Source organism: Lactuca saligna, chromosome 5 (assembly GCF_052625555.1).
Source record: "Lactuca saligna cultivar CGN05327 chromosome 5, ASM5262555v1, whole genome shotgun sequence".
Lineage (NCBI taxonomy): Eukaryota > Viridiplantae > Streptophyta > Magnoliopsida > Asterales > Asteraceae > Lactuca > Lactuca saligna.
The window spans coordinates 234,139,836-234,165,639 of NC_136421.1; the positions used below are offsets into that span (position 1 = coordinate 234,139,836).

At 30.5% G+C, this 25,804-nt stretch overlaps 1 protein-coding gene and 1 long non-coding RNA gene across 2 annotated transcripts; both read left to right on the top strand.

Annotated features, from left to right (window-relative positions):
- The first annotated feature begins 7,505 nt into the window (after positions 1–7,505).
- On the top strand, positions 7,506–9,950 carry LOC145046383 (uncharacterized). The gene is made up of 5 exons (XM_078994672.1): positions 7,506–7,792; positions 7,911–7,976; positions 8,325–8,652; positions 8,721–8,781; positions 9,145–9,950. Exons 1-5 carry the CDS (start codon positions 7,506–7,508, stop codon positions 9,948–9,950), a joined length of 1,548 nt encoding a protein of 515 aa, XP_078850798.1.
- Positions 9,951–20,592: 10,642 nt separating this feature from the next.
- On the top strand, positions 20,593–22,030 carry LOC144998120 (uncharacterized). The gene is made up of 3 exons (XR_013660136.1): positions 20,593–20,812; positions 20,883–20,989; positions 21,840–22,030. It is a non-coding gene; the product is annotated as an uncharacterized LOC144998120 (long non-coding RNA).
- The last annotated feature ends 3,774 nt before the right edge of the window (positions 22,031–25,804 follow it).

Here is a 25,804-nt window from a genome sequence, read left to right on the forward strand (position 1 = left end):
TCCTCCAAAATGCGGATTGCTCTCTTCCTATTTCTCTCTCCGATGAAGATAATATCAAGAGCTGATGATCTCTCCAATTTCTATCCATGTTATTCCTCCTCAAAATCAATGATCATTAAGCAATCTTATTATATATAAGGAGCCACATATCTTCTCCATCAATGCATCTCCTCCGTCATGTTTGTCACCAACAACTTGAAATTGAGATTGACTACCAATGATTATTCCCAGTGTGCTTTTCTTCTTCTCAATGTATGCATTATTTTTAATTTTTTTTTTGTCTCAATTGTGCTAATAAAAATGTTATTGATCTTGCCTACTTTATATTCTATTGATTTTGCTAATTCAAATGTCACTGATATTGCCTACTGTATCTTCTTTTGATTTTGCTAATAAAAATTTCGATTGATATAGCCTAATGTATCTGTATTATTGTCAATTTGTTTTAAGTTTAAATAACAAACTACGTTGACCAAGTCAATAATTGTCAATTTGATTTAATTTTAAAGGTAATCTCCTTAATCTTTGGCTTAAGCCACTGAGTTTGTTATTCCACAAACATGATATTATAACAATAATTTTTTTTATTGTTTGTAACAAACTATGTTGACAAAGTCTATTATTGTCAATTTGTTTTAAGTTTAAATAAAAAACTATATTGACCAAGTCTATTATTATCAAATTGTTTTAAGTTTAAATGTAATTTTCTTATGAACAAGGGTATAATTGTCAACATGAGCACATACTCTAGAAATTTTAATTTCTTTCTTGAATCTTATATTCTTTTCTATATAGATTATCATTCCAATTATACCGTCAATCATAAACGCTTTCCAAAATAATTATATATATATATATATATATATATATATATATATATATATATATATATATATATATATATATATATATATATCATGTTTCAATATATAGAATCTAGACATTTATGATTAAATTGTTTAATAAGAAAATATTATCTTTAAATTTTTTCAAAATCATGTACCCTTATCAATTTATAAACCATCACTTAATTTAATCTTATTAAAAAGGATTTAATATCTATTTTTGATACATATTTTTATTTAATATAAAATCACAACACATGTTTTCCAATTATATATCTATATTTGTTAACCAACTTTAATTCTATTATCTTCACTAATATCCTTTAATTTCATTCTTTGTATAATCATTTTTATGGTATGTTATGATATCCATTTATGCATTTCTCTTCTCTCCAACTTTATGTACTTCATATTACATTTTACAGTATACAACATATATGAATACCAACAATGGAAGAACCAATCAAAAACGTCGCCATGCTCACCACTGTAGAACATCACAAACGGTAAACTTTTAATTTAATATTATCATTAGATGTTCAATATATATGATTTATTGATTTTCTTTTTATGTAATATATATTCCCGTTAAATTTCATATTTAATGTCTAATATATTTTCATTTAATCCACCTTTATCATTTTTTTTGAAGAAAATAACTTCTACATCCCCACTAATTGTCGAGTTATTTGAAAATGTCCGGAATTACATTCAACCTCATCATCCCATAACGTCCTACGACTGAATTTGCAACATAGAAAAATTTCATTAAGGTCGCCACTTTCAAAAATAGCCAATTAGAGTAAATTATTAATAATTACTTTTATATTATTCTCTCAATGCCAGTCAAAACCATATTGTGACATCCCCATTTTCACGGTCAGAAAAGACTGATTTGTTTATGCTTTGTTTTTAAAATCAGAGTAATCGTTTAAAGAAAACGGATGCAGAATTTGTTCCCAAAACAAAATATGATAATAATTTATCAAAACATTTCTTAAAGAAATGTATTTTCATTATATAACCAAATCTCGGGATGTCATGTTTCGATACAGACACATAAGCATAAACAGATGTTACATCCAATTACAATAATGATTTATATCTCCTTTAAATCTCTTTTTGAAATATGTCTTCGTATCAATACTTGTGATACAAAGAAAACTGAATGGGTCAGGCTTGGGAGCCTGGTGAGCATATAGGGTTTTCATCCCACAATGTTATATCATATATTTATATAAATAGAACATTCAAACTTGTACAATTTCACCATATAAAGTCAAATCTTATCCCACCCCATTGATCCTCAAAACGACACGATCTAAACTCTTGTATCTAAAATTCTCCTATTTACCTGATCCCTACTCAAGGATCTAAAATTATCCTCTTCACCCAATCCGCACTCATGGATCTAAAACTAACCTTTTCACCTGATCCATAATCACGGATCTAAAACTACCTGATCCATACTCACAGATCTAAAACTAACCTCCTGATCTGATCCATACTCTCGGATCAATAATTGTACACAATCCATACTCCCGGAATAGGGACAATTAACTATACCTTAATCCTGATCTGATCCATACTCCTGGATCAATAACTGTGCCCAATCCATACTCCTGGACTAGGGACAATTAACTTAGTATTAATCCATACTCCTAGACTAATAACAAGTTTTATCGCTTTACCTAATCCATACTCCCGGATCTAAAACTAACCTTTTGGTCTAATCCATACTCATCCTTTTATCACACACCAACTATCTCATCTACCCATGTTCTACCTAACATATTTGGAGATATAAAATACATATACATCTTAACTCATTTAAAAACTATATAAAACATCCATTCCACACTCATCTCAAATAAACAACAATATATACACACATCACACGTATTTCATAACAAATACTTCATATTTATGTGTTAAAAGAAAGTAACCACACAATCACCCAAACATATACTTAATACATTCAAACAATACTTGTATTATACTCGTGTTTATGATAGGGACTATACACCCACACATATAAACAACTTTATATTATACACATAGCACGTATTTCATAGAAAATACTTAATATTTATGTGTTAGAAGAAAGTAACTATACACTCACTTGATTAGAAGATGATCGGACAACACTACGGCTTGTAGAAAGTAGTATTCTTCGGTAGATCTGGAAGATCTTCACAAAAATTGGCTTCTCACGGGCAGAGCTTCGGCTTGGGAATTTCACTTCTTGGGATCTTCGGGGATTCGGGACTTACTTCGGGTCTCGAGAATGATACCGGGGCTTCGAGATATTTCTTACACGTAAAACGAGGTAAAAACGCGAGAGAAAAGGAAGAATGGAGCACCAAAACTCAGCTGCACTCGACATCTATTTATAGGGGCTGAACCACCGAATTACGCTGGGCATAACCTGGATAAGCTCGTTGACTCCCCCCCTGGATAATATCGAAATTTATAATTAAATTTAATATTTTAATTATTTAATAAACTTCAAAAATTCATATCTTCCTCATACGAACTCCGTTTTCGACGTTCTTCATATCCACGCGTAGGTGAGACTACGCTCTACAACTTTCGTTTAGACTCCGTCAGCTAATTTGGAATTTATTTTTATTATTTATTTTTAGTAGGCCGGGACAGGAAAACTTCGTTATAAATTCATAACTTCTTCATCCGACGTCTGTTTTCGTCTGTCTTTTTACCATTGCACTACTATAAACAAGATCTTCGATTCTCGTTTAGATACTTTCGGTTAAAAACCGCTCGATCTCAAATCGAGTATTCGAGTTGCATACTACTAAGTCGAAACTTAGAAAAATCATAACTTCCTTATACGAAGTCAGATTTGGACGTTCTTTTTATGCACGCTCGCTGTTTAACGAACTATACGACTTTCGTTTAGATTGTTAAGGCCAAATATCGCTCTAACGTAAATTCACTTTTTACGTCATTCAGCGTCGTGCTGATTCCGTCGTGAAACTTCGACATGTCATAACTTATTGTTCTAACTCGGATTTCAATGTTCTTTATATGTACGGAATCCTTGTAACATATACTACAAATTAGTTAAGATTATTCCTTCAAAATAATCTTCCTTCAAAAAGTCATTTTTGACGCTTATCGTCTCTAAATTGACTAGCCCTAATCTACGGGCGTTACACATATAAAGACTATTAATTTTTCCAAATTTAATAATTGTTATGACAGTTATAAATGGTTTGTATACGTCGCCGACTTCAAATGTCCAAACAAATAAAAATGCAACAACTTTCAAGAATGTAAGGATGCATCACAACTCTGGTAATAGTTATCTTATTGTTATATTACTACTTATTATATTTTTTGTATTTAATTTATTATAAATTTAATTTCAATACATGTACTTTAATATTACATATACATATTTAAATTTTCATTGTCATTTATGATACAATTTTTTTTCAAGAAAATCGTATCTTCATAACGTCTGTTTCTCAAGTTACTCGGGAAGTTACTTCATCACATTCAACATCATCCTCGTGTAACCACATATGGCAAAATGTGCAAAATTTATTTATTTCCTCAAGGTTGCCACTGTCACATATCACTGGTCAGGGTAAGTTTTTCATAATTTTTTTATGTTTACCTAAAAAATTTAGATAGTATAAAAACTTTAATATATTCAATATTTACTAACATAAAAAAAAACTACCAATGAATAGTTGTAAACAGTTCAAGTACGTTGCCAATTTCAAATCACCAAACAATTCAAAATGCAACAACTTTCAATACAAGCATGACCTATCTGAACCATGGTCATATATTTCAAATTATGTCATTGTTAATTAATACATAGTATTTTTTATTTTATCATATAATTACATTTGTTATATATCACTTTATACATTTTTTTCACGTTTAAAAATTACTTCACAATTCTTACCAACACAATCATTGATCTTATCTGATAATTATTTTTTCCAAAAAAATGTGCTACATTGCAAGAAAATAACACAATAAAACGACAAGAGGGAAATGAAAACAGTTCAATACAAATGATATTCGGTTTTTTGATTTGAATGAAGATTTTGTGGAGAACTCAAGCAATACTACTATTCTTTCTCAACCTTCCTTCGGTTATACTGATAAGGTTGATTACCAAGGTATGTTATCATCTATTTTTTTAATACATCCACTTATACATTTTTGCACTAACTTTTATAAATATTGATTGTCTTATTAATAGTTTAAATTATGTTTATTTTGCAGCACCAAGAAAAAGAAACAAACATCGGTGCCTTATAATTCAGTTGGTCAAAATGATGTAAAGATTGACACCCAGACTAAATGTACTGCCATAAGCAAAGGTACTGTTTCTTTCTATTTTAAATTTTAAATTTTGGTTATCCAATGGAAATTATCATTTCAATATGTTATCACCCTTTTCATATTACGCTTATAGTATATATTATGTGATGAGTTTTTTTGTTTCTTTATAGATTATTTGGATTCTGGTGATGCAGTATACTTTTGCTGTGTATGTAAAACTAGGGTTTGGAAGGGAGAAACAATAAGAGGAAATAAAGATTTAAGGAAAGCCTCTTATTCCATATGTTGTTACAATGGAAAAGTAGAATTACCAAACTTGATTCACCCACCTCAGTTATTGCTTGATTTATATAGGGGAGTTACTGAAAAATGTTATAACTTTATAAAAAATATTCATAGATACTATATCATGTTTGCATTTACATCTATGGCTGGTAAGACTGATCATGCCATTAACTATGGAGGTGGTCCTTATGTTTATCGAATGCATGAACAAAATTATCATATTGTAGGCAGCTTACTACCAGAGTCCATAGGAAGGCGAATTACCGAAATTTTGACAGTTGTATATATAAGATACAGATCACGAGGTTGACAACAGATTCAATGCATACGAGTATGTAAATACATTCTATCATATAATAGCATTAAATACACACAAAAACACACAAACACACAAATATATATATATATATAGGATATAGATCCGGTAAGAAATTTTTTTTGGTAGGAAGGTAAGAAGTTTTTTTTCTACATATTTTTTTGACGAACAAAATAAATGAATCACTAGATGATTCATTTGTAAGATGATTCACAAGAAAAAATTCCCAAAAAAACATCTTTATGATTCATTTTTAAGTAAATTAAGAAAAATTCATTTTTATGATAATTTTAGTGAATAACAACAAAATCATTGTATAAATGAATCATCGAGATGTTTTTTTGAGAATTTTTTCTTGTGAATCATCTTACAAATAAATCATCGAGATGTTTTTTTGAGAATTTTTTCTTGTTTGTTTGTTTGCGAAAAAAATATGTAGAAAAAAAACTTGTTACCTTCCTACCAAAAATTTCCTTCTTATTTGATCTTGACTCTCTCTCTCTCTCTCTCTCTCTATATATATATATATATATATATATATATATATATATATATATATATATATATATATATATATATATATATATATATATATATATATTTAAAATTTTTATTATGTCTCGTAATATTTATATCCATGATTAATATAGTTCAAAAAAGAAAAAGTCAACATCTCATAATTCAATGGGAAATCCTTTTTCACTGGAGTTCTTGACTCTTCATGAGCTAATGGGTTTATTGGATTTTATAAACCCATTAGTTAAGCAATTTAGAATGGCACATGATCGTTTTGGATCAAATCCAATAGAGTGTATTATGATTAAATTGATTGGGACAAGAGAAAATGAGGGTAGACAGTATAATCTTCCTACCATAAGTGAGGTCAATGCACTAATTGTAGGTGACATTGACGGTTCCAATTCATGAGATATTGTTTTGGAAACTTAAAGTCATCAACTTCAACGTATTAATGAGTTGCATCTGCAATATCTTTCACTTCAATATCCTTTATTTTTCCCTTATGCCAAAGATAGATTTCGATTGGATATATTACATCGTGGTGTTGAAGAACCAAACTCCAAAGGACGAATAACACTGACAATGCGAGAGTTTTTTGCTTATCGTATACAACAGAGAACTAATGAAATATCTTTGATATTATGTTCCAGAAAACTCTTCCAACAGTTTTTGATTCGTATACAATGGTTGAAAATGATCGGCTTAATTATATTCGGTTTAACCAACCAACATTACGTGTCGCTCCTTATGGAGACTTGGCCGATGCTGCTCCTGCGATGGGAACCCGTAATATTATTCCATCTTCTTTTACGGGTGGAAGCCGTTACATGCAACATAATTATTTAGACACAATGACATTGGTAAGTATTTTGGTTATCCTGATCGTTTTTTAACCGGTACATGTAATCCTAAATGGCTAGAGGTAATTAGATTCATTGAATATGAAAATCTTAAACCAGAAGACAGGCCCAATATTTTGACAAGAATATTCAAAATAATACTTGATTCACTAATCACTAGACTCAAGGAAGAAATTTTTTTGGGTGAAGTCGATGGAGGTATAAATCTAAAATCTCATTATTCATATTATTTTATTTTGATTTTATAATATCATGCGTTAACCAAGTAACACATTTGCATCATACAGTTATATATACGATCGAGTTTCAAAAAAGGGGTCTTCTACATTGTCACGTATGCCTATTTTTAGAAAAATGTCTAAACTTACAAATCCCGAAGACATAGATCACGTTATATGTGCTGAATTGTCAGACAAGGAACTTGAACAAGATTTGTATCAAATTGTTTCTGACAACATGATACATGGAACTTGCGGCAATGATTTTCCATTTATGCCATGTATGAAAAATGGCAAATCTTCTAAACGATTTCCAAAAGACTTTACAAATGATACGTATATTGACGATGATGGTTATCCGGTTTACCAAACACATGACAATGGAAACAATGTCTTGAAAAACAGAGTTTCTTTCGACAATAGGTATAAAAATTAAACTTTTATTTACATAAACATTTTTTCTTTATAAATGTTATCTTTTATAGGAAAGATATGTTAGATGATCTTAATTTTCTTTATGACATTTTGTTTTTTTTTCCAGATATGTTGTTCTATATAATAAGATACTTTTGAAGCAATACCAAGCCCATATGAATCTTGAAGTGGTGTAATCAGCTTGGATCGATAAAGTACATTTTTAAGTAAATTAACAAAGGTCCAGACATGATCACCACGTATTTTTATGATGCCAAAAATAACAAAAAACAATATAAAGAAAATAACGATCGTGATGTAATTGTTGAGTATTACAATTGTTGTTATATTTTTGCTTGTGAGGCGTGTTGGAGACTTTTTAGGTACAACATTCATTACAGAACACCACCTATTGAAAGGTTATCGTTTCACCTACAAGACAAACAACCTGTTGTGTTTAAACCATCCCAACGTGTTACTAATGTTGTTTCTAATCCAACTATTGATGCTTCTCAATTTTGGCCTGGATGGAATGTAATAGCTACGACGAAAAGGCAAGGGAGTTATCCTATGTTGAATTCCCAACTCAATATGTTTGGAATAAATCAGATAAAATATGGACAAGAAGAAAAACAAAGACAAAGTCCTTTGGCAGAATTAATCATGTGTTTCCCATGTCTGGTGATGTTTATTACTTACACATTTTGCTCAACAAAGTAAATGTTCCTACTTGCTGTGAAGATATTAGAATGGTTAACGGGACCGTTTATGACTCTTACAAAGATGCTTGCTACGCTCTTGGTCTATTAGACGATGACAACGAATATCTTCTATACAAGAAACGCATCATTGGGTCACCACTTCTTTCTGTAGGTCTCTATTCTTTATGTCGATTACATCAAATAGTCTATCCCGACTTCATCAAGTTTTTAAATAGACATATAATTGTCTTTCTGATGATGTCGTTCACGTTCGTGAACAAGAAATAGACGTGAAAGGTATATTTTTAAAGAAACTAAACCATTTACACAAAAAACGTTCCCACTTTAATTGATATTATAAATAAATTATTTCATAATTTTTTAATGTTTTCAACTTGAAGCTAAAACCGAAAGCAATTTACCACCTAACGTTGTCGTCCATTGAGAAATCTTTATTGAGTTATGGACTGAGTCTTAAGCAAATACCCAATATGCCATTACCTGATCACAAATATATTCAAGATTCTTGCAATATGTTAATTCAAGATGAGCTTAATTATGATCCGTCCAATCTTGAATTTGAACATCATTCAAAATTAAATGTCGAGCAAAAAAAATGTTTATGATATAATTATGAATGCAGTTAACAACAAAAAAAAGTGGTGTCTTATTTCCTCTATGGTTATGGAGGAATAGGAAAAACATTTGTTTGGAAGACATTTTTTGCTGCTATTAGATCTAAAGGTGAAGTAGTTATTAATGTTGCTTTAAGCGGAATTGCAGCACTCTTGCTTTCTGGTGGTTGGATAACACATTCAAGATTTCATATACCAATTAACTTGAATGAGAATTCATTTTGTTATATTACGCTAGGTAACGATGTAGCTTCCCTGTTGAACAAAGCAAGCCTTATAATTTGGGACGAAGCCCCACTGATGCATCGTCATTGTTTCCAAGCAGTTGATAGGACACTTAGAGATATCAGCCTTCCGTCGGACAATGATAAACCATTTGGAGGCATGACCGTTGTATTTGGAGGTGACTTTCGACAAATTATTCTAATAATAAAAAGAGGAAATCATTCAGATATTATGCACACATCAGTGCATTCATCAAGATTATGGTGTGAACATATAGTTTTACGTTTGACTGTAAACATGAGGCTTCAGGTCGGTTGTCCAAACAATGATTTCGAGGAGACAAAATCATTTGCTGATTGGATTCTTAAAATTAGCGAAGGTACTATCGGTGATCCTAATGATGGTGAAGTTGAAGTTGAATTTCCAGAAGATGTGATCGTTCCATCTACAGGTGACCATATTCATTCAATTGTATCCTGCATTTATTCATCCTTTCAGAATCATCTTGATAATCCATCGTATTTTCAAGATAAAGCTATTTTGGTCCCTACTAATGAAGAAGTTGATGCTATCAATGACTACATGTTAGAATTGATTGAAAGATGAAGGGAAAACATATATGAGTTTAGATTCCTTATGTGAGACTGGGGTAGAAGATTCTTTTAAGGAATCAATATACTCTCTGGATGTGTTGAACGCTTTTAAGGCCTTTGAAATTCTCACCATAAACTTATACTAAAAAAAGGTGTTTTGGTCATGTTGCTTCGTAATATCGACCAAACCAGAGCACTATGCAATGGTACTAGATTACAAATCGTAAGGGTTGGAGGACACCTCATTGAAGCACAAATCATATCTGGTAACTTTTTCAATAAGACTACTTATATACCTCGCATGAAGTTGACCCTATCCGATAAAAAAATTCCATTCCGTTTTTAGCGTAGGCAATTCCTAATAGCAGTTTGTTTCACTATGACCATTAACAAAAGCCAAGGAAATTCATTATCAAATGTTAGATTATACTTGCGTAGATTGTCTTCACCCATGGTCAATTATATGTAGCTATTTCTCGTGTAACAAACAAAAAATGTTTGAAGGTACTCATATGTGACGAGGAAGGTCGTTCAACTAATAAAACAAAAACATTGTCTACAAAGAGGTCATGCAATGTTTATAGATATTTATCGATTTCAGTGTTTCTTCGTCACATTTCAATAATAACAATAGCCATAAACTTTCTTTTATAATTATTATGCAATATATATAAATGTTTTTATAATTTTTAATACGTTCCCCCGCGTTTAACGCGAGTTATAATAGAGTAATTACAAAAATGATGCATGCGCTTCATTATTGAGAAATCAAGATAAAAGATGGATGAGATCCTGATGCATTGGTGAAGTTGGTGAAGTTTATGTCATAATATATTTAATTTAGTATTTAAATCAATAATGGAAATTGGATGTCCATTAACAGCGCATCAAAATCATCAATATCTGTTGGTTCTCTTATTATTTTATCAACAATGGATTCACTTTATTAAAGCATCAAGTTCAGATTTTTATCATTGTAAAATGATAAAATTGCAGATAAAAGGATACATAAGAGCTTTTTCACATAACTTCTGTTTATATGAAACAATAGGATCATTTGAACATATCTTTACATACTTTCTGGTCAATATAAAGAAAATCAATCATAAGTGTCAATGTCAAGTGAAAAAATTAAAAAGATAAAAAGATATAAATCAATACAAACCCTTTGACAATCCTCGAGGGCTTCTTTAAACTTTTCCATTGCAAGTTATGCAGCACCACATTGGTAATAACCTTAACAAGGGAGGAGGTTTACTGAACTTGAATCAACTCAATCTCCCTCTACTGCACTTCATAAAGTCACTTTTTCATTGAATAAATTGATCCACCGGTATTATTTCAATGACTGGTAGACATTCAATTCTATAATTACCACTATTAAAATGGAACACAGGTCACCTTATTCACATAGACACGTCTATCTTTTCTTGCAACCAATCATTTTAAGTGTAACCTTCTGTACACATAGAAACAAATGATCAGGATAGAGGGTATCCTAAATGAACACTTAGAAATGCTCTTAATGAATAATCAATTCACATTTCTCTCGATCGTAGGTAGCATGTATGTAGCAAAAGGGGTATCTGAAAAATTGTATTAAATTTTTATCCACTTAAAATCGAACATCATAAAACCTATAATATGTAACACATGTGAATTTACTTTCAAATGAAAAGTAGGGAGGGCAATCCCAGAGGATAGTGAGAAGAGAAAATTATCAGTCGATGAGGCGATACAAAATCAGGGAAAAGAAATCTCAAATTGTGATTCACGTTTTTTCCACCCATTTCTTCCCTCTTTTCCCTTCCTCATAATTCAAAAAGAAAAATAAAAATAAAAATCCTGCCACAATAAGCAACTTCCTTCTCTTCTCTTTCCATTCGATAGATAAATTATCAAAAGAAAACCCTAAATCTAAAGGGTATAGGTCTCGCTTGAATCTGTTTTGTAGAAAACCAGGGTCAGATCAATTAGGAATCAAAATTTTTCTTCGTTTCTTCGATTTGATAGAGGTTTTGGAAACATCGATTGATAAGGTGTTGGGGAGATAAAGAATAAGAGAAGAAGATATTTTTTTTTCACTCTATGTATCCTGATTTTCACCCAAAAATATCTGGAAATAGAGGTTTGAGATTTATAACATGGGGGTGATGAGTTTTATAGGTGGGAACCGGTGGATGGGGCAATCGACAATGGCCGAAACATCGTTGATCAACCGATACGACATAGTGGACAATGAGGCGGTTTGAATCGAGTTTGACATACACGACGTCGTTCAAAGGGCGGGTACATGGCGTGAATAAAACCCTGTAAATTTGACGTTGGCGGGTGGAGAAAAATAAGGCTTTTATATATATATATATATATATATATATATATATATATATATATATATATATATATATAATCTAACTACATAGGACTATTACACGATCCCCAATAAATTTTTGCCATCCTAAGACTAAACTCTAAAGCTAGAGTTTTTGAGTCAATAAGTTTACATATTGGTTGGCCTGAAACTATTTGTTCTATAAACATACAAACGTAAACACCGCAATCTCCTAACTCAATATTTTGTTGGGGAACATTTGTTTCAAAAATGAATTTCATATCCAATGGAATCCTTGGGATGTTCCTGTGTGCCCAGTAGTTTATCTTGTCTAAATGATCAGCCACTCGAGCAACAAATTTGCTAAAGGTTCCATCAGACTCAAATTTTTGGTAAGTACTCCTACCGAGACTATTATAAATATGGACTTCCATTGAATCCAATCGTAGTTCCCGAAATAACCAATGATTAGGAAATGAAATGGGCTGGCATTAGGACCTACAAAAAGTTTAAAATATAACACGATACAAAAACAAAATGACAATAATGAAATTAATTTCTAAAATTAAATAACAGTGTACCGTATCCACAATCCCACCAAAGAACCATGAAGTCGGGGTATGTAGCAATACCATGCATAAAAGCCCTCCAATCCAAACCATCCTCCAAGTAATGGCAAACAAAAAAATTAGGAGGCATTATTGTATACCGATCACTATCAAATGGTATCTCCACCAACAATCTAATCCAAATCGTCATATGCTGCGAAAGTTGTGATACTTTTGTTATTGATTAATAAATAAAAAGCAATTAGAATAAAAATAAAATAAAATATAGTTACCGCTTCATCCAACCATCCGCTGTGTGAATGCTCAAACAACGCACTCCAAAACTCTCTATCTAAATCCAAATTGTAGAAACGGTGCTCCAGTTTATATGCATGAAAAAAATAATTTTGTAACACAACCTTACTGCCTGCTACATAAGGTTGCAGGCGCAAAACCGAGAAGTCATGAACAACAACGAATGTTGGAGGAGGAATGAGGGTTGTTGATTTGGCATCAACCTTCTTCTTTGGTCTTCACTTTTGCTTTGGTGGCGTGTGCAACTAAAACAATATTGAAAGTGTAAGTCATTATGTTTCAAATAATTCACATAAAAGGTATAATTATAATAATATAAGCTTTCAAATTAAATGAACACCTCGGTGTAAGGAGGACACTTATAATTTGATGGAGTTCGAACCCTAGGTCTATCAGGTGTAACTTCGTTGCCATCAAAAACATGATCATCAAAATCATTTGCGGTCACTGTAATTATTACATCTTCCTCTAACACCTAAATTAATAAGATATAATCATTAATAAAAAAAATGTATGAATCTATTAAGAAACAAAAAAATAAATGCAAGTATAGCAACCTGTTCAGGTTCATTATCATAAAAAACGAACACATCATCATCGAATTTATTTGTACTATGCCCCACTTTGTCTATCCTCTCGTCCAACTCCTACATTAAAATTAAAAAATTATAATTATTAACTAAAGGCGCCTTATCATTTAACAATTAAAATCGTATTTGTAATATATATATATATATATATATATATATATATATATATATATATATATATATATATATATATATATATATATATATAGGGAAAAGTGAATATACCCTTAAGGGTATACAAGCTTAGGTACCCAAACTCATCATAATACGTCATTTTGTTTGCTATATTCATTATAATGTTCTTTAACGTCAATTCCTAACTTGACTTACAATCAAAATTTTCGAAATTTCACTATTATCTTCCTGCTACATCACATCTTTTTACCGAACACCTACTATGTTATATATATTATAGTTGAAAATGAAAAATATGTAAGAGGGAGATAAATATGAAATTTATACAAATCTTGGAAATAAATAAAGTTATAAGTTGAAGTATAAGAACATTGGACAATTATAATGTATATATATGATAGAAAACGACATAGTATTGTAAGTTTGGGTACCTAAGCTTATATACCCTTAAGGGTATATTCACTTTTCCCATATATATATATATATATATATATATATATATATATATATATATATATATATATATATATATATATATATATATATATATATATATATATATATAATAACATTGTTGTCTTCAATATCATCAAAAACATTTTCATTGGTTTTATTTTTATTCATCGACTCATCTTCTACAACCTACATTTTCAGCTATAAAATATAACAAAAATTTACAAAAATGTTAACAAATTATATAAAAAATGTAGGGTGTAACTAACTGTTTCACCAAAATTTGTTTGGAATACTGCAGGTTCCAAAAAGCTGATGTTGTTCCATATGTTTTCATTATCCACTTCTTCTACAAACACCTCAGTAGGTTTTCGGTTCATAAATACTTGTTGCTCCAGTGCATGTAGCTGTTTCAACACCTCCTCTAAGCTTGGTTTCCCACTATGTCCACATCCACCGTGAGAGCGACCACTAGAAGACATACTAGATGAAGATGCATCTTGTCTCCTAAAATGGTCCCATACTGGCGATGAAATTGAATTGCGTTCACCATATACATACTCTTGAAATGACATATAATAAGAAGACTTCATCTCATCATCACTTGGTCACATGTTATTTCTTGGTCGTTGTCCATCCTAAAACAATTTAACGTATTAAAAATGCATATAAAACTGTAATAAGGAAAATTTTAAAGTTAAAATAATATTTACAAACATTTGTCATTTCAAAAATCTTGTTCACATCAACCCATTTCAATTTTTTCGTACCACTCCATCATTTCATCCGAGGTGTGTCTCGGTTTTTTCTTAACGCAAATCCACTAGCACGAACAGCTGGAAGCATCTCATATATCCATATCTACAATTTTCACGATTATAGTAATAAAAATTAAAATAACTAACATAGCAATAACATCTTATTTAAAATAATAATAAATTTGTATACCCTAAATGGCACTGTAAATCTTGAAATGGAGTATTTAAAAGTTTGTCGATGCTCCGGTAGTGAAAAATATTTATCGATCTTGTTCCACGTATCCTCAATGTTGTCATAGGTAAAACCCCAAAGATAGCTACCCCAAATAAAACTGCCAAAAAAATATTAATTATAATATACATTAACATTAATAATATGAAACTTTCAAAGTAAACAAAAACTACATGTTCCACACATCCAAATTCTCGGCAAAAAAAAAAGTCTTGCGGCATTTGGTCGTTTATTACTTTTCCCAAAAATCATTCACACAAAACGTATATAAGACAAAGTCTAACTGCATCATTGTCGGTAGCTTCTAAGAATGAATGATTTAAAATAAAACTTTTCAAATCACATATTTTCACTGAACCATTTGTATGGTTCGGAAATAGCTGTTCACACAATAAACATCTTTTTTTTACTAGTAACTTTTTTATCTGAGACTTTTGCCAATCATTTTGGGATACACGCCAAAATTAAACCTAATTATCAAACAAAACTCTTTCGGGCCATAAACCACTTTTATATCTCCCACTCTAAAATATAACCGTTTTATGTCATTTGGAAATAAAACGGCGTCCTGCCTTATCTGATGAAGAAACATTTTATGGAACAACAATCCGTCCCCTTGTAAATGAGGGACGTCTAACAAGTAACCAAACACAGTTTGTCTAAACCTATCGCGCAGTGTACCATGTAGCACCTCTAATACTTCCCAAAATGTTACACCTCGATCCTTTTAAGTTGACAACAGCTTTAACATTAAAAAATTTATAATCATGCTGAAAAAACAACAAAAAACTAGAAAACTTAACAACTATTTCCTTTAAAAATATCGGGATATTAAATGGAATAAATAAATAATCCAACATTCAAATTACAAACATAAACAATGCATAAAGCAACATTAAACAAAATTTTCTATATTCTTGCTCAAAAACATAAACATATTGTAACCATTTTTCAACATAAACGACAAGTAACAAACTACAAGTAAAAAACTAGAACATATTGAATCCAATTTACTTAATGTACAATAATCCAATGCACATTTTATGCAATCTATACATGTACATTCATACAATCAATAACCAAAAACATATTGTAAGAAATTTTTCAACATAAACGACAACTAAACAAATGACAAGTAAAAAACAACAACATATTGTAGACATTTTACTAAGACATTTTACTAAATGTACAACAATCCAATGCACATTTTACGCAGTCTATACTTGTACATTCATACAACCACTTACCAAATAGCATCAAAACTTTAAGGCTACTAATAAATAATACTCTATCTATCAATTACAACATAATTACCAAATAAAACACAATATAGTTTCATTTTTTACAAAAAATAATAGAATAAAGCATAAATAAAAAAACATACACTAAATAAATGTTGATTAAAACATAAAATGAGTTAAGATTGTTGGAGAAATCGTCAAAGGCATCATAGAAAGTGAGAGTTTCTTCAACTTAGAAAGTGAAAATGAAGAAAAAAACGTTTTTATACAAAAACCAACACAAAATCGTAGATGGAACAGCAAAATCGCAGATGGACCATTCCATCTGCGAACGTACAAGTGCCTAAAGCATAAATGTGCTTTAGGCACTTGTACGTTCGTAGATGGACTTTCAAAATCGCAAATGGCTTTATTCCATCTGCGATTTTTAGGGGCTAAAATTGTAATTTTGGGTTTTTATGACTATTTTCCACAAAGTAATTAGTGTATTAAGTTAAATTTGTAATTTTCTCTACAAAAACATGTAATGTAGAAAAAGGGGGGGAGAAAACCCTTCGTGTCTCTGATATCTACTCTTTTTTTTTTCGATGGATGTGGAACACATATAAAAGAGAAAAGAACGAAATGTAAGGAAATCAGGTGGAGGAAACAAATTAGAGAACAATTGTGGCACGTTGATACAACACTGACTCAAAACCAAGCGGTATCCAGCCATGCCAAACTATCTAAGTTGGTAGCTTCCAACTAGAGCTGTCTATATGCTACTTCCCTTTTATATATATATATATATATATATATATATATATATATATATATATATATATATATATATATATATATATGGGTAAAGTGAATATACCTAACAACCTTATATAAGCTTAGGTACCTAACTCCATAATACTACATCGGTTTGTATCATATTTACAATGTAATTGCCTAAGATTCTTAAACTTCAACCCCATAACTTGATTACTTCAAAAATCTTTGAACTTTCACCAATATCTTTCTTTTACATCACGTCTTTCTATCGAATACCACCTGATGGGCTTCATATCCTACCGCTACAAATGAAAGGATGTAGGAGAAATATAATGATGAATTTCCAAATTTTTTTGAAGTAAATCAAGTTTAGGGGTGAAGTTTAAGAACCTTGGATAATTGCAATGCAAAATGACTTAGTTTGATGAGGTTAGGTACCTAAGCTTATATAAGTTTGTTAGGTATATATATATATATATATATATATATATATATATATATATATATATATATATATATATATATATAATTTGTTAAGTTTCTTCTTGCAAAATCACTTTACCCTATATATATATATATATATATATATATATATATATATATATATATATATATATATATATATATATATATATATATATATATATATATATATATATATATATATATATATATATATATATATATATATATATATATATGGAATTCATTAAAAAACTTATATCTTTATGATAAACAAAGCTTTTCAAATAAGTCTTCCAAATAGATTTTTCTTAAAACAAGAAACCACTATTAGAGATATTATAACATGAAAACTATTGTTAGAGATACTATAGTAGGAAACTGACCAAAATGGGAGTTGTGATTACACATAATTATCACCTTGAAAATTTATTTACAAATAACATTTTTTTGTTTAAAAAATACAAAATTGCTTAATAAAAGTTTTTTTTTTTTTTTTTTTTTTTTTTTTTTTTTTTTTTTTTTTTTTTATGAAATTAAAAGTTTTTTTTGTTATGATATGATATTATTTCTAAAACTGATGATATCATTTTTCAATTGTTTTGAGAAAAAAAGTTACATTGATTCTAAAATATTATCTCACAAAATTTGTTTATACAAATGAGTAGTTATTTTATGATATTTGCTCAAATTGATGATATCAAATTCTTTATGGTATCTGAGCAGACTATTTGAACCTGCGATAAACCTTACGGTACATGGCCGAGATACTTTGGAAATGTCAAAAGATGAAGGAGTAGATCTCGTCGATGCCAACTCACCCTACTATATTCACACATCTAATTACCCCAAACATATGCAGATAAATGACTCATTAATTGATAATAACTACAACGATGGGGCTTAAGAGATAAATAACTTTTTCTTTTCCAAGAAGAAAATCGGTTTCATTGATGAGAAGATCGAGAGACCTAATGAAAAATCACAAAACTACATGTTATGGATGCGTAGCAATGCAATGATAAAAGGTGGTTGCCCACCGTCATGGAGAAAGATATCAGAGCCAACACGAAGTAAGCTAATACGGAAAAGGAAACATGTCTAGATCTTGAAGAAGGATTTGAAAAAGGAATTGCGCCAATGACGTATGAGTTAAATCAGTCACTCACAGTTACGCGACAAGATGTAGCCTCGGTGTCTAGTTACTACACACAACTGCGTATCCATTGGGACAAAATTCAACATGTGTCACTTGTTCCCTGTTGCACTTGTTCCAATTATTCTTATGACATCGAGAAAAGGCCCAATGAATCTAAGGAGAAAAGAGAGACTATGAGTTTCTTATGAGATTAGAAAATAAATACTTATCACCAAAACCCCAAATTCTTGTCATGAAAACAACACCTGTACTAGGGATGTCTTACCACCCTGTGGCAAGTCTAGAACGTAAAACCACATGGTTAACACTAGTTGCAGGTCCGTCGTATGTTTGTCTTGTGTAAAGTGGGAGAAGAACCAACGTGGTGTAAACGCCTTTTTTTTTTTTTACTTTTTTTTTTCCTTTATATATCTTTAACTTGTATTTGACTATTTTTTTTATTAGATTATACCTTAAATGAATCGGGTATGTGGCCAATTCGAATATAAAATGTGGGCTTTAGAAAATCTTGATTTATGCCTCTTTTTTTGCCAAAAACATTAAAATGGATTAAGGTACTTCACTTCAAATATTTAAGGTGGGTCACAATTTATACATAAATATAGCCTCTTATAGAAAAAAATAATTAAGTGGGTCAAATGACCCACCTTCAAAGCATAAAAACTCGTCCCAGTTACTGCCTAGTGTCCTAAGACAAACAACAAAAGAGCCATACATGTGTTGAAGAGTGTTAGATGCCATTTTATGCATTTTTTTATATTAGTTTTTGTTAGTGTTTTGCATCGTATATTATGATTTTTCATATGCATTAATTTAAATAATGTTCAACTCATGTATTCCGTTAGAATTCTCGTACTGCGCATGTTTTATGTCATTTTCAGGCATTTTGAGTGGAACAATAATTTGAAAGTAGTTTGAATGCATTTTTGGAGCTTAACAAAGCTAAAACACTCAAAGAATTTGGAACCTGGGCTTAATTTCGTGTTTGAAACGCGTATTTTGGAAAAAGAAACATGATTGTGTTTTTCCTCCCGTCATTGTGTTTTATGTTCACAACTTTTTTGAGCCAAAAATTAGTTTTTAGGACTTCGAAGAACTTACATGATCGTGTTTCTCATAAAAATAAAATTGTATTTTTGGTAAAAATGTTCTAAATGACAATGTACTTCATTTAACCGGCTTCAGAAAATAACACGACCATGTTTCTCATAAACACGATCATGGGATCGACTGATTCCTGATATGCTGCTGCCTCTTACCTATAAATACTCCCCATTGCTTCCTGATAAAAGGATATGAGTTCTCAGTTTTTCCGACGTTTTTGATGTTTTTGGGCAATTTATGAGATCTGAAGATCGCGACTCAACAAGTTTGTTTAGTTTTTATCGTTTTTATGTTATAATATTATTTTTATTATTTGGATTTGTTTTTAGACATGTTTGACTAAAAACCTTAGTTTTTAGTTCTACAAAGATTAATATTTTTTTTATGTGATTAATCATTAGATTTGATTTTTATTATGTGATTCTATCTAGTGGCAGGCCCGATCCTATATGAGTTGGGCTAAATCCCAGGGCATCAAAAAACTGAGGGCATAATTTTTATCCGATATGTATTACTATATATGTTACGTTGGCCCAACAGTCCAAAAGAAACCAACGAAATCTGGAGAAGCGTCCGCTAAATATTTGAAGCCCGAAGTCTTGAGAACTGCAATCGATCAAATAGGTATTCGTTGATACCCTTGAAAACTGAAAATCCAGTGGTATACGGATATCGATGAGTCGATCAATCGAGTTCTTAATCAACACATCAATATTCAATCGATCATCTAAATGCTATGTCAAGTTCTATTTTTTCAAGTTTCGATTTCTCATTCTAAATCAAATAGGTATCTATTTTATATTCTCTCAATCTCTCTAAACCTATAGTTCAGAGTTTGATTTTTTTTTTTTTTCAAGTTTCACTCTCACAATCGCCAATCTTAGTTCCGACATCCGAATTATGACTAAGAGGACAGTCGACAACCAAATATGTTGCCTTCTCCTAACGCAAGAGGATAATGAATGTAGGCGAGTTCTTTTTGAGTTTTTCTTTACTTCAATTTTTCTTATTTCTTGTGGATTCTGATTTCTTTTTGGATTTTTATTGGATTCGAGTATAGTTAAAAGAGTTGAAGTCTCAAAAGATTTCTCTTCTATATGAGCTTCAATTTTTAAGTCAAAATTTGATGCTGATTTGTATTTGGACTTTTAATGGCACAACCTATAAATTTATTTCATTGTTGTTATAATACTTCGTTTTTTCTTATTTGTTTCTGTTTTTTGATTTTTTTTTACTGATTTGGGTGGATTTTTTACTTAACCTATTGGATTCGGTTATAATTAAAAAGAGTTAAAGTCTCAAAGATTTCTTTTCTGTTTGAGCTTATTTTTGAAGTACAAATATGATGTTGCTTTGTATCTGATTTTTGTAGTTTACTGATTTTCTTCAGGTAAATTTTTACTATCTCTGTGACATAAAGACATTTAATTTGTCCTCTAGACAAGTCTACGGCCTTTTTTTTTGTCTTTTAAAATTTTGTGTTCTTGTTTTCTGATGTGAATCAGGATACATACAAACATTTAATTATCTATTGAACTTCAGAGTTCTATTCCTTTTTTTTTTATATATTTTATTTTATTACGATTTGGAATTTTAGAGAGAGAACGTATAAATTTATTCATTGTTGTAGTATTGAACTAATGTAATATTTTTTTTTATCTATATTTAGTTTTTGGTATGATTGTTCGAAAATAATTTTTTAGTTGATTGTGAAATAAAAAAATAATGTTTAAATTTTGAGTCCAATTTGACAAATGATCAAGAATATGATATTTGATGGAATTGGTTTACTTATTGATTTACAAATTTTGTAGAAGTTGTTGTCGGATGAAGCACACAAAGCTAAAAGTCGTTGGACATCTATCCAAATCGTATCGAAAGTGAATTTTTACAATATATTGATTGAAGAAGAGATATTTTCGCTTCAAAAAAATATACGAAGACATTATGTTTATGTGTTTTTGTAGGTTTTTGGTTGTATTATTTGTTTAATTGTAACTTTACTCCATTTTTATTATACAAATCTTTTATATATATATATATATATATATATGGTTTGTGCGTACGTATAAAAGAGCATAAAAATCTTATCTCGCCCCAGGTAGTAAAAACATGGACCAGTCCTAGCTAGTGGTTTCAGTTTTGTGCTTAATTAATGTTTGATTTTAATTCTTGTTAGCCTGATCACCTAGTTTAGGATTAAATCATTCTAGTTAATTAGTTGTTGAAATCCGTAATTGTTTTGATAAACTGGTAATAAGTAATAATTATCAGATTGGTTCCGTGTTGGGATTTAATTTTGATATAAACTGAAAATCATATATTTTTACGTTTCCGAACTTATGAGAAGTATTGAATATTGCTGGGAATTTTACATTGTTAGTAATTTCGCTTTTCTAACTTGATTAAGAGCTTGTTTAATTAGGTTAGTAAAAAGTTAAGATTAACTGAAGAGCTTGTTTTGGTTAATTAGGTATATGAAAACTTACTAGAACTTGTTAGTATTTTTTCAATACCAGCTTAGATAGAACATATCTTAAATAACCATATCTATATTGATTGCATAATTAGGAACATCATAGCAGAACTGAAACACTCTTTATTATTAAATTTTAATAAGTTTATTTTCACTGCAATTTTTAGTTTTAATTAATAAACAAAAATCTCCCTTTTTATATTTTATGTTTTTTACTAGTATGTGTCTTGCACAAAAAGGCATTGAGTTTTTAGGTTGTGCAATTGTGGATTCGCCCATGCTTCCATGTGCTACCCACTAGTACAACCAAGCAATGATTTTTATTTGTTTAGACGTTAACGACGTGTTTAACAAAGAGACCAATTGCTAAAGTAGCGACTTTCCAAAGCTTCACACCCGGATGGAAAAAATATCAGTACTGATCTTAACCAACAGAAGAAAAGGTTTGTGCAAAAGGATACAAAATGAAGAAACAATGATGAAGAAGAACAATGTAACTTTTGAGGGAAGAATGGTCATAATATGGATGGTTACTTCAAGTTAATTGGGTATCCTGATTGGTGGTCAACCAATATGAAACCAAAAAAAACAAGACGCAGGGTGTAAACATCGACTCAGGAACCAATCGAATATCGGGCTTACTAAATGAGCAGAACCAAAACCTCCATAAACACTTATCCAAGAACAGAATGAGCAAAAGTGTTGCCCGAAAATCAACATGGCTGATAAGATTGAACTTGATGATGCATGGGTTATTGACTCGGGTGCTACTGAGAAAATAACTTGCAAATAATAATTACTCAAAAATAAAACAAGTAATTTTTTAGAAACTCACTTCATAATACCAAATGGAGATCTCATTCATATAGAGGGAAAAAAAGTTGCATGCTTCAAAACGGGGTCAAATTTAACAAGTCTTGCATATTCCTAGTTTTAATTGCAAGTTAGTATCTATTAGTCATTTTTGTTTTATGCAGGGCTTACACTCGAGGAGCATGAGCGACATGGGTGAGTGTAAACGAGGTCTTTACTGAATAGACATGTTGGTAAAGCAAAGATGAGCAATGATGACAACGCCTGATGAATTATGAGATAAGAGGTTAGGTTATGCTTATGGGTCAAAATAATGTCAACTCAATTTTTTAGAAAGTTTTTCAAATAAAGTAAAAGACAAAGCTTATCATTTTTGTGTTAAAGCTAAGCTTATTAGGCTTCCCTTTCACCAAAGTTCAATAAAAACAAGTGATTGATTTGATTTATCATTTATTACATGTTGATGTTTGGGGCAAGTATCGTACACCTTTGTTTTCGAGTGCTAGCTATTTCCTTACCATTTGATATTGAATGATTGTTAGTGTATCCCACATCGGTGCAACATGGTCTATAAATGACTATATAGGTTGGAGCTCCCCTTCTCTCCACAAGGTCTCTTTTGGAGATACAATCTTGGGATCCACATATATTTACATGGTATCAGAACCGACATCTTGCACCTCTATAGTTCAGTACATCCCTTTTTATCCTCATCGAACCTCCAACTCTGAGGGGGAGTGTTGGTGTATCCCATCGGTGCAACATGATCTTATAAGTGGTTATATATGTTGGTGTTCCCCTTCTTTCCATAATGGCTCTTTTGGAAAGACAATCTTGGAGCCCACATATATTTACAACGACAAAATGATGCATTGATATCATTGCTCTCCTTTATAGTAGAATTAACTTATTTTCATAAAGTTTTTTTTATCGGTTGCTATGAAAGCAAACTACAATAAATTAAAACTTATCTTTGTCAACAGTCGTAAAATCATTGAGTAAAAATAAAAGAGTCCACCAAGTTATGAGGTCAATGTGGCTTCACACGATATGTGATGCTCGATTTCGAGCTCAATGGACACTTATTTTAGGCTCGATCTCGATTTGAAATGACATAAATTTAAGAGATAACGTGTTGGATATATGCACCAATATATGAGATTTGTATTCTGGTGTCAGAAAAGACTTAAGAGTTTAAGTTTTGAACATTAAAGACTAAATAAAAAAATTGTTAGATCGGGTTACGTAAGACTGATCTTACGATCTTAGATATGATCTTATTACAAAATCAATGTTATTGGTATCAAATTAGGACTAGCACTTGACAAGTTCAAAGTGTTCAAGTGACAAGGGCCCATTAATATGGAGGACCGAAAAAAGTTACGTGATATTGTCTATACTCATTAGAAGCAATAACCAAAACAGAAAACAAATTTGGAAGACAAAAATATTGGGAAGTATTAGAAAATCATGCAAAAAGTCGTTTTGGAAAGCCTCAAAGAAATTGAAAAGGTATCGTGATCACAAACATACATGCTTCTCTTTTTCGATGTTGTTCGTTCTCAATGACTCCAATATCTCACCAAGTAACCATTGGTTTTTTTTTCTTTAAGTGACTATTTATCCATCATCTCTGTAAATATATGTGGAGCCTAAGATTGACTCTCTAAAAGAGTCCTTGTGGAAAGAAGGACTCCAACATATATAGTCACTTATATTCCCGTGTCGCACCAATACGAGATACACTAACACTACCCCTCGGAATCGGTGACTTTGATACCATATAAATACATGTGGAGTCCAAGATTGTCTCTCCAAAAGAGCCCCTATGGAGAGAAGAGAGACTCCAACATATATAGCCACTTATATTACTGTATCGCACCGATGCGAGATACACTAACAAACTTGTCGTTCTTCTCGTTTTTTATATGATTTATGCTTCTCATATCTCTATTCTTGCCTTCAAGTGAAGTCGTTCTTCTCATTCTTGATATGATGTATGCTTCTAATATCTCTATTCTTGCCTTCAAGAGTTATGAGTTCTATTATTCTCACCATTAAAACTAATGAGGTTTGTGTTTCTAGTTCTCAAGTTGATTTTCAATATTTTTGTTTTGTTTTGTTTTTTTTGTGTTTTTGTGTTTTTTTTTTTTTTTTTTTTTTTTTTTTTTTTTTTTTTTTGACTTGTTGTCGGTTGGGAATTGGTATATATATATATATATATATATATATATATATATATATATATATATATATATATATATATATATATATATATATATATATATATATTGAACTGCAATCAATATATTAGAAAAGCCAGTAGGGAAGTAAATGAACGATACAAGAGTATTAAAAAAAACAACAAAAACCTATAGCCAAGACTCTATGTTGGATAAGTGGAATCAATTTCAATTATGTTGGATAAGTGAATGAATTTCAATTGAGAAGTTAATGGGCAATTGTCTAATTGATGTAAAATATGAATTT